The sequence below is a fragment of the Phocoena phocoena genome, chromosome 7, assembly GCF_963924675.1.
Source record: "Phocoena phocoena chromosome 7, mPhoPho1.1, whole genome shotgun sequence".
Classification (NCBI taxonomy): domain Eukaryota; kingdom Metazoa; phylum Chordata; class Mammalia; order Artiodactyla; family Phocoenidae; genus Phocoena; species Phocoena phocoena.
In genome coordinates this window covers 14,670,663-14,684,463 of record NC_089225.1, presented here as the reverse complement: position 1 = coordinate 14,684,463, position 13,801 = coordinate 14,670,663, and the positions used below count along the sequence as shown (strand labels likewise).

The 13,801-nt window shown below is 35.3% G+C and overlaps 1 protein-coding gene across 1 annotated transcript in view; it reads left to right on the top strand.

Moving 5' to 3' along the window:
• DPP10 (dipeptidyl peptidase like 10) overlaps positions 1-13,801 on the top strand; it is a 662,859-nt gene that overhangs the window by 505,529 nt on the left and 143,529 nt on the right. The window contains exons 6-7 of the mRNA XM_065880921.1: positions 10,075-10,127; positions 10,228-10,309. Coding sequence (XP_065736993.1) covers positions 10,075-10,127; positions 10,228-10,309 — 135 coding nt within the window. The remainder of the gene's footprint in view (positions 1-10,074; positions 10,128-10,227; positions 10,310-13,801) is intronic.

Below are 13,801 nucleotides of genomic sequence, written 5' to 3'. Positions count from 1 at the left end.
GGGTTGGGTCCCAAGTTGCTGGAGCAGAAGCCCTGAGGGGCAGGTCAGTCTGGTTCTGTTCCCTCTAAGTGTGTGCTCTCCCCTCTTCCAGCACTGGCACATTTGCCCCAGAGGGGATTAGTGCTGTAGCAAGAGGGCCTGGAGCAGACCCTTGGCATGGGTGTGGGCATGGGCTGTAGCAGTCCTGCCCCTAGTCAGAGTTCCCTGCTGCTTCTGATGGGCTGCTTCAGTAACTGCTAGTAATGGCTGTCCACACCCTATTCAGATGCTGTTCTGTTTCTGAGCTGGCTCTGTCCCTCACAACTGAGCAGTCCCCTTACCCTTGCATCCCTCATCCTAGTGTGGAGCTGCATTGTGAAGCAACCAGGACCAGAGTGGTGCTCTACTCAGGCTGGGGTGTGCACCAGGGTAGTTGCAGGAAGCCTGCCAGAGTCCTGTACTATTTCAGTCTGCTTTCTCCCCCTGGTTTTGGGAGTAAGCAGGTGTGCACTTGCTCTTCACAAGTGAAGTCTAGATTTTTTACAGCCCTCCTGCTCATGTCACCCTCCTCTTCTGTGTCCCCTTGCAGGAGCACAGGCCTCACCCTGATTGCTCCTCTTCCCTTCCTCCCAGACTGTGTGTGGATCCTTCTTACAACCTGGGTGTATAGGAGTCTTTCTGCCAGTCTCCAGTTAGTTTTCAGTGAGAATGGTTCCATAGGTAGATGTATTTTTGATGCGTTGAGGTGAGTTCCACATCATCCCACTCCATCATTCTGATCTCTTCCAACTACCATAATATTGTAAGAGTTTAAGGAGTAAAAATGTGTCTAAGACTATCTAGATAGTTGACTTACCTGAAAACTGTATAATTAAAAAACAATGTATGGACTCCTGGTGCAGTGTTTAAGAATCTACCTGCCAATGCAGGGGACATAGGTTCAAGCCCTGGTCGGGAAGATCCCACATGCCACAGAGCAACTAAGTCCGTGCGCCACAACTACTGAGCCTGCACTCTAGAGCCCGCGAGCCGCAACTACTGAAGCCTGCACACCTAGAGCCCGTGCTCCGCAACAAGAGAAGCCACTGCAATGAGAAGCCCACACACCGCAACGAAGAGTAACCCCTGCTCTCCTCAACTAGAGAAAGCCCGCTCACAGCAGCGAAGACCCAATGCAGCCAAAGATAAATAAGTAAATGAAAATAAATTTATTTTAAAAAATGTAGTTTACAATGACTAAGTTAATTGGCAATGTGTAATAAAGGTTCTAAATAATTAATCATATAATTATTTTAAGCATGATGTCCTACTAATAACAACAACAGCAGCAACAACAACGATAATAATAATGGTTATTGAATACTTAAGGTATACTAAGGACTTCACACCATTATCTCGGTTAATCTACACAGCAAACCTACGAGGTAGGTCGCATTATCATTCTTATTTTCCAGATATGGGACCTAAAGCTCCCCCTGTCCAAAATGCAGCTCACTAGAATTTAAATGTAGTAGGCTGCTGAGCATAAATTCCAATAGCACATCAGTCCCCTTAATCATGTCATTGAGAAAATTATATTTCTTTTGTCCAATTTTTTGTCATCTACTTGTCCAATATCTTCTGATACTTTCTTGAATTCCCCATGCTATATTCTCATAATCCTAGTCAAACTGTGATTGTTTTCTCACATGTGGGCTCTTATATCTAATTCAGAAGTTCAAAACCTCAATGAGGAAGAATTCTTAAGTTAAGGAAAATACAGCACCTTCCTCAGTGTTACTTAAAGGGGTCATTTTCCTTACACAGCTCAGTGTGTAATACCTGCTGTCAAGTATTTATTACCCTGAGCCTGGCTGCTTCTTTCTTTGAACCAGGAATGGTATTTGATACCTGTGTACTTCGATCAAGAGATTCTGCTCACAATACAGCATTGGGAGGTGATTTTAAAACTTTCTACATTTGCTTATAAGAATAACTTCTTTAAGGTAGTCTAAAGTGAACAGGATGATTGATTTCACATTAGGGAAGAACATTGACTCTGAAGCCCTTTATTCATGTTTTATAATGAAACTTCTACAGCCTCTAGTTTTTCTATTCAGTCACCTTGGCTGTAAACAATGGGAATTTTCATAGAGCAGAACAGCATTTCCCAAACCTGCCTGACAAAAAGGATGACTGCAGGCACACAGTAAAATGCAGATTTCAAGGTCTCTCCTAGGTGACTTCCTGGAATTCATAATTTTACAAAATTCTTCTAATGATTTTCATGATTCAGAAAATTTAAAGAATATCACAATACATTTTTTTTAAAGGGGAGAAGGGAAGGATAATTTGGATTATTAAGATACTAATTAGTCAAAGTGCAACACTGGGCTTCTAGAATCAAGCAAAAGTGGGCACAGAAGTGAAGAAAACAGACCCACATAGTTCATTTTTTTACAATTTTCCCTGATCTTCTGATTTTTGGTATAAATCATATGTACTATCTCCCTTTTGCAAGTATTATATACTTACAGCATGTAGCTTTCTAAGAGGGAGAAAAGGTCTGTTTTTGAACCTTAGGCTTCGGTACCTACACTACCTGATGGTTTCTGGATGATCTGTGTGGCATTTTCAAGGCTCAGTTGGTTTGGTTGACCTTCAGGGCTAAAGATTTGGCCCCTTCGGGAAGAAAGTTCTGCTCTTAGTAATAATCAGATTGGCATGGGCCACTTGCCAGTCCAGATGAATACACATGAAGTGATTGAGATTGAAAGCCAATTCTTTATATATTTGATTTTCATGACATCAGAAATCTTACAAATAGAGGGGTCAGAGGGATTTTATGTTGAAAGTCAGTGGAGCATTACCTTTGCTATGTGGGATGACAACTTTCTTCAGATATTATTGTCACCATTAGAGTAATTGTTCTGTAAAGTTTTGTCTCAATTTCTGTTTCCTTTGAAAAATAAATATTTCCTATCAGCTTAGAATTCAGGTCATTTTTCATAAGCAGCGTATAAAAGCACACTAATTTTTTATGGATGTCTGTGTATATTTTTATCCTGGGGTTAGTTATTCTCAAATATTTTCAACCTACAACCGTTACCTTTAATAAGAGTTCTTCTCCATTAACACCTTCAGTAACTTCCCATCCTTTATTTTTTTTTTAATTTTATTGGAGTAGAGTTGATTTACAGTGTTGTGTTAGTTTCAGGTGTACAGCAAAGTGATTCAGTTATAGATATACATATATTCATTCTTTTTCAGATTCTTTACCCATATAGGTTATTATAGAATATTGAGTAGAGTTCCCTGTGCTATACAGTCGGTCCTTGTTGGTTATCTATTTTATCTGTAGTAGCATATATACGTTAATCCCCAGCTCCTAATTTATCTCTCCCCACCATGTTTCTTCTTTGGTAACCATAAATTTGTTTTTGAAATCTGTGAGTCTGTTTTGTAAGTAAGTTCATTTGTATCATTTTTCAAAATTAGATTCCACATATGAGTGATATCATATGATATTTGTCTTTCTCTATCTGACTTACTTCACTTAGTATGATAATCTCTAGGTCCATCCATGTTGTTGCAGATGGCATCATTTCATTCTTTATTTATGGCTGAGTAGTATTCCATTGTAGAAATGTACCACATCTTCTTTATCCATTCCATTGTCAATGCGTGTATCTTTTTGGATGTTGGTTTTCTCTGGATCTATGCCCAGTAGTGGGATTGCTGGATCATATGGTAATTCTGTTTTTAGTTTTTTAAGGAACCTCCATACTGTTCTCCATAGTGGCTGTATCAATTTACATTCCCACCAACAGCATAGGAGGGTTCCCTTTTCTCCATACCCTCTCCAGCATTTATTGTTTGTAGACTTTTAATGATGGCCATTTTGACTTGTGTGAGGTGATATCTTGGGGTTTTGATTTGCATTTTTCTGATAATTAGTGGTGTTGAACATCTTTTCATGTGTTTTTTGGCCATCTGTATGTCTTCTTTGGAGAAATGTCTATTTATTTAGATCTTCCACCCATTTATTGATTGAATTGTTTCTTTGACATTGATCTGCATGAGCTGTTTGTATATTTTGGAGATTAAACCCTTGTTGGTCACTTCGTTGGCAAATATTTCCTCCCATTCTGTGGGTTGTCTTTTTGTGTTGTTTATGGTTTCCTTTACTGTGCAAAAGCTTTTAAGTTTAATTAGGTCCCATTTGTTTATTTTTGTTTTTATTTTCATAACTCTAGGAGAAAGATCCAAAAAGATATTGCAGATATACAGTAGGTTCTTATTAGTTATCTATATTATATATATATAGTAGTGTGTATATGTCAATCTTAAAGATTAAAGAAAGTAGACTAAAGTATTGACAAATATTACTTATACCTTAAATTCCCTCCCATATTTATTTTCCCTTTCTACCAATACCTGTTGTTCACAAAACCTTTTTTAATACAATGTCTTAAAAGGATTTTTGTAGAGCTGCATCTTGTAATTTTGTGAACCATATTTACTACATTAGAGTATCCTACCTGATGGTCTAGTTTTTCATTGCATAATAAAGATAAAAATGTTCAACAACAGAACCACTACTTACCGTGAAAGGTATTCCATTATCCTAGAACAAACTTGGCATCATTATACCACTTACTTCCAAGAGAAACAAACACCCTTTTGTCTACATTGTCTTTTCTCTCACTGCCATTTTTTCATAAATACTATTTATTCAGAGACCTGCTTCCTCATAGTTTAGTTTTCCTAACTGTTTGAGTCAATGGCAAATCCATAATCCTATTTTAAATATCCTCAAGGCCTTGAAAAAGTATGCTATTTATTCCAATTCGGCAGTTTAACTGCAGTGCAGAAAAGTTCGGCACCCAGAGATTTAAGCGTTTAAATTAAATTAAAGCGTTTAAGCGTTTTAAGCGTAAATTACTAAGGCACCCTGTTCTTTTTTCTTGTAAGTGTAACTCTCCTTGACGTGAATCCCCATAGATGTCTTAGGCAATAAATGATATTCCAAGAAAATGTGAAAAAGCTAAAGGAGAAGGGGATTTACATTTTTAATTTGATATATTAGATCATCTTTCAATGAAATCTCTTAACTGTGATAATCACAATTAATTCATGCCTACTCGTGTCCATAAATCTTTCGGTGGTATCTTTAAAGGTCTTTCAGAAATAAATCTTTTGCAAAGCTGGAGTCATGCTTCCCGTCCCAGCTCCCTGAGAGAGAGAGAGTACAGAGAGATTAAGTCATAATATGGGTTGTAATCAGACAGACGTAGGCTCAAATTGTGGCTCTGTCTCCTGCTTAAACTTTCAGTGCTTCCAGAGCCTATCACATGAATTATGAATTACAGTTTCTACTTCCTGAGGTCGATTTAAACATAAATGATATATGTTGAGCACTCAGCAGAGTCCAGTATATAGTAAATACTCAATTCAATAATTATATAAGTTCCTTCAATGCCAAAGTCAACTGTTATCTTCCCTATGATTGCAGGCTTGAAACAGATTACAAATTGCTTCTTGGAAAGCTTATGGTTTATAATCTGCAAGTTCTAATTTAACCAAGACCTGCAACTGGAGCCCTTTATACTAATATAATATTTCCTAACTTTGTCACCCCAAATGGGTCAAGAACTCTTTGGGGGCAGGGTTCATGTTTATTACAGTCTTTGCATTTGGCAAGGTACTTAACTTAGAAGCTTGCATATAATTAGTATTCAACACATGTTTATATACTGACAGACAACATATAGGAGTAAATAAAAATTATCAATTGATACTCTTTTGTATTTTACTCTATTTTTAAAATGAGTTCTATCCCCATAATAATTTTTTTTTGAAATGGTACCTAGTGTAGTGCCGGTGTCAAAAAGATTACTTAACAGACATTTGATAACTGGATGTAGCTAGTTTTCATTTGCAGAACATGAACACCACCACTATGGGTAACTTCTGTATGTTTCTTGTGTTTAAGTTCTGGCAGGCCTTCCTTCAATATGCCTGTTTTTTTTTTCTTTCTTTCTTCCAGTAATATCTCATGCTATGTCTGTGTTACGTGTACAGGTAGTCTTCGTTTTTGAAAGATTCTGGAATTGCAAACATACCTATTTTCTAAATTGTATTTGTAACTTCAAGATCCATACTTGCTGCATGTTCTCAGTCATTCACAAACATGTTCAGAACAGCAGAGCATCTGCGTTGCCTGATGCACACTTTCCCAGCTGAGATCAAAAAAGGTGATGCAAGGTCTTCTTGTTCCAGCTTTCATACTGTAAATTAGCGTCCTTTTCATGGTCTTTTAGTGCTATTTTTTCAAAAATGTTTGTGCTTTTTGTTGATGATTTTGCTGTTTAAAATATTCCCAAGCACAGTGCTGAAGTGCTGTCCAGTGTTATTAGGTGAAGGAAGACTGTGATGTGCTTTACAGAGAAAGTACATGTGTTAGGTAAGCTTCATTCAGGCATGAGTTACAATACTGTTGGCCACGAGCTCAGTGCTAATGAATCAACAATATTTAGTGTTAGATACAGTGTCTTCACGTAAAAAAACACGTGAAAAGATGGTATGTATTGATTGGTCGATGAAAATGTAACCAGAGACCCACAGGAACCTAACCCTATATTTCTCCCAGGAGCAATCATTCAGTATTTGCTAATTCAGTGTTTACGATGACTTATAGAGCATAACTATAGCAAACAATGATAATTAGTTATACCACTCATGGTGATTAATATTTAGCAATCAGCCTCTTATAGGGTCCTCAAGTAAGGTAGAGGTGGTGGGGATCAGATTGGTTTGCAGGATCTTATGATGCCTTCTGTACCTCCCAATACATTTTGGCATCATGAGACTGAATGTCATCTCAAGTCCAGCTTCCAGGAGTAAGCACTGATCACGTTTTTACATAGTATATCTCAATTTTACCCCACACCCACCACCTTTGCTATAACTATTCACGCTCTGTAACAAGCAGTGGAACATCATTTGCAGAGATGGGATGAATATGTAATTTTTGACTGTGAAATGTCTTTGTCCCCAAGGATCTCATCAAATGTTCAGTTAGGCGCTCACCATGCAACAGCCAATCATTATAGGAAAAAAAACTGTTTCTGACATCAGGGACTCCAATTTTATCCTCTCATCGTAAAACAAGACCTACCTGGCCAATGTAGAAGAGGAAGATAGGATAAAAGGAAATGAGGAGTGTTAAAAAAGAATAGAAATGTTATTCAAGGAAGGAAAGAGAAAGATGCAGATTAACACAGACTGAATTTAGCCCAATGTGCTTCAATACAGATGTTCAGTAAAGCTAAGTCTAATTCTACTTGAAAACTCCCCCTTTCAGAATCTCTGCAACACTATGCAAACAAACATAAAGAAATGTCTGCCTCTAACTCTGTTGAAAGTCTCTCCTATCTTACACTCTTTACATTCTGTGGTGGACATATAATGCAATTTTAATTATGGAAAACTACAAAGTATTTGAGATCTTCTGGGAGTACACACACTCACACACACACACACACACACACACCAAGGGCAGTGGATTTTGGTGGAAAGAGTTCTAAGCTAAGAAAAAAGGGCTAGGTTCTAATTACCTGTAAATGGCAAGCTGCTGGCTTTGTAGGGAACCTATAGTTGAGGCTAAATCTCTGCAACTTGTTTGCTGTGTGTTTGCAGGTTAGGCAGGATTAACTTTTTTTAAATTAAAGTATAGTTGACTTGCAATATTATGTTAGTTTCGGGTATACGACATAGCGATTTAATATTTTTATAGTTTATGCACATACAATATTATTAACTATATTCCCTGTGCTATACATTACGTCCCTGTGACTTATTTTATAACTGGAAGTTTGTACCTCTTAATCCCTTTCACCTGTTTTTTTCATCTCTGACCCTCCTCCCTCTGGCAACCACTAGTTTGTTCTCTGTATCTGTGAGGTTAAATTCTTTATTGTGATCTTCCATTTCAGCATACCAGCTGAGAGAAACAAATGCTGTATTAGGCTAAGAACTACAAAGCAGAAAGTGGATTTATATATCCCTCTCTCTAAATCCCATCATTGGGAGACCGTCGAAGTTCTTTGGATTCATACATTGAGAAGAGCCAGCAACCTCTATAATTCTGTATTATATAAATATGATAGAGACCAACATTCAATGGTTATATCCATCCAGTTTTGTCTCAGTGGTTATTTTGACTTGCTTTGACTAAAACAGTAGTACACAGGAACTCTCAAGATGGATGTGAGCCTAGAATTCAGGTACAGTGTGTTAGGTGGTTAACAGATGGGATGAATAGTTTCTTTTCACCCATAACGTCATTGATACATTTGTCTGCTTTGAAGACCAAGTGCTCACTTGGCAGTTTGCTTTGCCAGCAGAACTTTCTGAGTTGAAAAAAAATGTTTATAGAGGTGGTCACATTTCTCACCTCTTTGTCAGCTATAGTAGTAGTAAATTCGAGATTTAAAATTTGTAGTCAAATATGGAATTTTATAGAACACAATATGAAAGCCAAAATAGACACCAGGAAAAGTTATTTTCACTTCTATGACTCTATAGTGAAGGCAATCTCAGATTTAATAGTTATTCCAAAAGAAATGGAGGAATAAAGCTTCATTGTAAAACACAATATTATAACAAATGGGGGAAGGATTGTAATTTCAATGCAAAGAGAGAATACTAGTATTGCTTTACAGAATATGTGGCCAATCATGTTTAATTGAAGCTATTGCAGTGAGAAGTAACAATTTGACTTCTAGGGAGTTTCAATTGACAGTATTATATTTGTGCAACGTACATCCACTACAGGAATAAAAGAAACTTTTATACTTGTATGCTGAAAAATGGAAGTATCAACATAAGTTCTGTAAATCTTGCAAATAATAACTTAATATAGCTAGATGGAAAAAATTTTCTTCACTAGATCCATCCACATAGCTTAGAGAAAAAGAATTTCATTGAAATATCACATACTTATCATCTCTTTCCCTAACCCGTCTTTTGCAATTTTCCTCATTCCTCTGTATTCTACTATTCCACCATCTTTAATTAGTAAGAACCAAAATATAGGGATATCTTTGCATCATCCACTATGTTCCTTAATGTCATCCCATCATGGATGCTGTGATCCTTGGGAAGATGCCCTTTAAAAAGAAACAAGGCTCTTTATAAGATGGCACTAAAGTCTCTTGAAGATACATACTTGCAACCAACTACTTAACACAAAATTTTCAACTATTTCTATGAAGTGATTGGGGTGTTACCCCATTTTGTCTCCACAAACACTTTAAGCTGCAAGAGTTTTTCCCCATCAGAATCATTACTCAACAAATATTGATTGCATGTTGCATGCAAACATGACACCGTATAAGGTAATGTGGAGGATGCAAAGGCAATACGCACCTGGACCTGACAACATTTTAGTGGGAAAAAGAAACAAGTACTTAAAATATTTATCTAACTTACGTTACAGGGTGAGAATTGTCCTAAGAGTTGAAAGTAAACTGTGAGACAGATTTCTATTGAAGGCTATGCAGAGGCTATAATGGAAGGAGGGGAAATTTTCACCTGAGTGAGGGTAGGATGTCCTAAAAAAAAGAAAAAAAAGAGAGAGAGAGAGACAGAGAGAGAGAGATGCTCAGGTTACTCAGGATATACAGAAGGAATTTGTTTAAGGTAATTGAAGTATAGACTAGGTGAAAAGAAGTAGTGGATGTTAAGGGTGGGAAAACGTGTAGGACCCAAAATACCAAAACCCTTGAATATCACTGAAGTGGTTTGAACTTTATTTTATAGGCAGTGAGGAATCACTGAATATTTTAAACAAGTTAGCAAAATATTCAGAATCATACTAAATATAGAGTGTGGATTGAATAAGGAATGAGATTGATGGTAGAAAGAAGGATTAGGAGGTTATTACAGTAAGGCTCAGAAAGGGTAATAAACTCCAGAACTAGAATATTTCACATTTTGAATTCTCTCTAAAACCAATTTTAGATTTCCTGGATTTTATCAAAAACATATATACCCATTAAGATGGAGCCTTTATTCCAAACTAGGGTCTATAATGCTTCTTTTTTTTTTCAGATTTTTCATTATTCGTATACTGCTTCATATGTGATTTACAATATACACACTAGGTAAGTTCTTTGATTTTCTGGTTTCCATGAGCAACTGTCCAACTAAATTGTTGATGTAGGTGTTAATTTGTTCATGTAAAAATATTTACCTTTTTTCAAGGGAAGTTTGGGAGTTAAATCCTCCAGAAGTAGAGGACTCCGTCTTGCAGTACGCGGCCTGGGGCGTCCAAGGGCAGCAGCTGGTAAGCACAGGCATTGGTATGCATTGAGTACTGTCAGCCAGGGCCCTGTGGAAAATACTTACAGAAGCCACTCGTAAAAATTGTCCTATTATACTGGATGATTTTAATTTACCTTAATATCTTTTATCTAGTATTTTAATTTAAGAATATATCAAATAGTACCAGTATAATGTTATCAACTAATTAAAAAGAAAAAAGTTTATAATGTATCATTAAACTGCTAGTTAATAATAAAACCCAGAAGAGATCCAAGAATACTAGGGCCTAGTTCTGTAAAATTTCTATTACATCATGTTTTATTTATTCTTAAAGCACTGTTCATGGCAAAAATTTAAGATGGAAGTCTACACTTGACAATGTTCTCTTAAGACTTTTTTCTCATATATTTTGGAATTATCACAAACTCAAAAAGAGAGTGATTGATGTATAAAAGCAGTTTGAGCTTCACAATATTCTTGTGTCTCATGGGTGCCTGGATATAGACTTTAAGGGAAAATTGCTCAGGAAGTGGTATTGCTTGCTTGTATGGCTTGAGCATGCTCAAAAGTACTACACATGGCCAAACTGATTTCTAAATTGTTTGTGTGTTTGTATGCTTACTAGCAACAGTGTGAGAATCCCCTTTGTTCCATATCCTCACGAACACCTAGTTTTTCCAGACTATTATTTGTTAATAATGACATTATTGCTTCTTCCATTCCAATTTTTCTGCTTTCTAATTTATTAAATTCTTCTTGCACTAGCTACCCTATGAATGTGCCTAGTTATGGTGAGGTAGTTTCTTTTTTTGTGGGAAGATTCTTAAAAATGTATTCTATTATGACTGTAACAGTAAGGTTTAGATTTATTTTTGAATAAGTTTTGGTAATTTATGCATTTCTAAAAGTCCATTTCACCTAAATTTTCAAATTTTTAGCATAATATTTTTATAACTTCTTAGTGTTCTTTTAATCTTAGCATGTGTTGCTGTATTTTTTCTTGTTTCCTAATATTATTTGTAAGTACTTTATTTTCATGATCAACTTTGGTTGATATTTATAAATGTCATATTTGTCTTCTCAAAAAGCCAAATTTTAAATTTATTTGATCCTTTCTAGTATAATGTTAGTGTCCTCTTTTTCTGTTCCAATAAAACATGGAAGACTATAGAATTTTCTTTAAATGTTGCTTAATCTTCATCCAACAATTTGATAGTAATACTCTTAATAGTATTTAGTTAGAATATTTAAAAATATTTATTGCATTTTCTTATTTCAGGTGTGTTATTTTGATGTTTGTTTTTAAATTTACAAACATGTGAAATGGGTTTTGAAGCTAATTTGTAAAGTTCAAAAACAGATCTTTGTAATAGTCACTTAGAAAATGATGGCCTAATGGCTTAATGTAAACTTTTATAAATGTTTTCCCTGCGATAGGTACAGTGTTTTATATGTGCCTATTGGGTCTATCTTAATACATAATTATGTTTTACATAATACATAAATTAAAGTTAAATAAGTTAAAGTACGTAAGACTTTAACTCCTTAGTAGTGATGGTGGATATATGGTCTTTTTCTTTAGTGTTCTGTAGGTTTTACATTATATAATTTGAACTATGCTTTTAAGAATGAGGGGTGTTAAATGTTAAATACGTCTTTTAGTAAATTGAAATTCTTCATATTCTTATCAATATGTTCATCTTATTTGCCTTTAATAATTCTGATCAACCAACCCTAACCCTAACCTTTAACAGAAGTTAGGATCCTCTAGTTTTGTTTGTTTGCTTGTATTTACTTAGAATTGCTGCTTCAGTAACAGCTGAGTGGGTTGAGGTATGTTTTTTAATTTCCCATGACCATCATTTCATTATGACAATTTAGGAAATATAAATATTTTCCTTAACAAAGTGCATATTATTAGTTTTATTCCATTTTATAAATCTAAGAAATACTTTCTTAAGCTAATTGATGAAACAGGTATTTCACATCACAATAAGGCTGTGGAATAATGTACTATAACTAAACAGTGCATCTTTTCATTAAAAAACTTCTGGACCCTGAAATATTCTGGACGTGAATATACCTGAGATAGAGTCTCGGCCAGTGGTTGGTTATGTGACTTTGGCCAAATCATTTTTCCTCTCGGCACCTCATTTTCATCAGTAGTAAAATGAAAGCATTTGACTGTGCTTTCTGACCTCCCTCATATTACATTCTATATAATTCTAAATATTATATTCTATATTTAACTGGGATTATTTAAACCTTAAAGGTTTACCAATAACATTGAGAGAAACATATACAAAGTTGCCAGACATTAGACCTGAAGCTTCTTGAACATCTTTATGGTTACATTTTATAAAGAAATCCTGTATAACACAGTGTATTCACTGCCTTATCCACACTAAATGGTTGAATAATTGATTAAATTATTATGAAGAAAACAAGCCAGTAATTTAAAATGAAAAAATATTGCAGTGGTTCAAATACCATAGATTATAGACAGTATATTTGCATTTATCCTGTGTCTATTTTAGACATTTAAAACAATGTGTTTAATATACCTATGTAGGGCTGTCTCTAGATCCATTCCATTATGATATTCCTGAAGAGTGGCAGCAGAAGCTGCCTAAGACATGCTAGATATGAAGATGCAGGTCTGATTCAGAGAAGTCAAGGATCAGTGTATTGATGGACAGTGGTGAGTGGGCACCAGGAAGTGGGCAGACGCTGTAGTCCTACTGCTTCACTCTGCTGCTGTCAACAAGACAGCTGGTCCATTAGGCCAGAGGCAAATTCTAAACACACAAAATGTTAGAACACAGAAACCCCAGATAACTTCATGTTCGTGTCACTGGAGAGTCCTTAGGAAAAATGTATAAAACTTTGATTAGTTTTAAATGACTCTTTTTCTCCAAGCCTGAGAGCAACCTACACCTGTGCCAAAATAAGTTTTATACCCTAAAGGAAGTAGTATTAGTTGTATGCATTTTCTTTAATGATTCATATTTGTTATTGATTCCTTATTCTTTAATATATTTGAGAAAATCATAAAAAAACTAAAAATTTACAAAAATCATAGATCCTCTCATGGGGGGGTCATTTTGCAGGTGATTGAATCCTCATCCATTACTTACTAGCTGTTGATTTTGAGACTATTAATCTCTACATGCCTTAGTTTTCTTATCTTTAAAATGGTGACAATAACAGTGCTTTACTAATAATGCGATTCTGGTATTTAATGTATAAATACAAAGCATTTTGAAAAGTATCTAGCATATAGTATTTTAGAGGTGTTTATTTTTACTGTTTTAAAAGATTTTAAAAAATGTGTCACTTGAATTTTAACTTCTTCAGGAATTTTGGTGTTACTAGTTTTTTTGAGAAATAAGCCTAAGTTCTTTGTAATGGCATTTTCCAAAGTCATTTGGGAAAATTTTGGGATAAGTTCCATTCTTGTTGAGGTTATTTTTTGTTTAAGTAAACATAAATTCAATATAATTAAAGGGTGTGT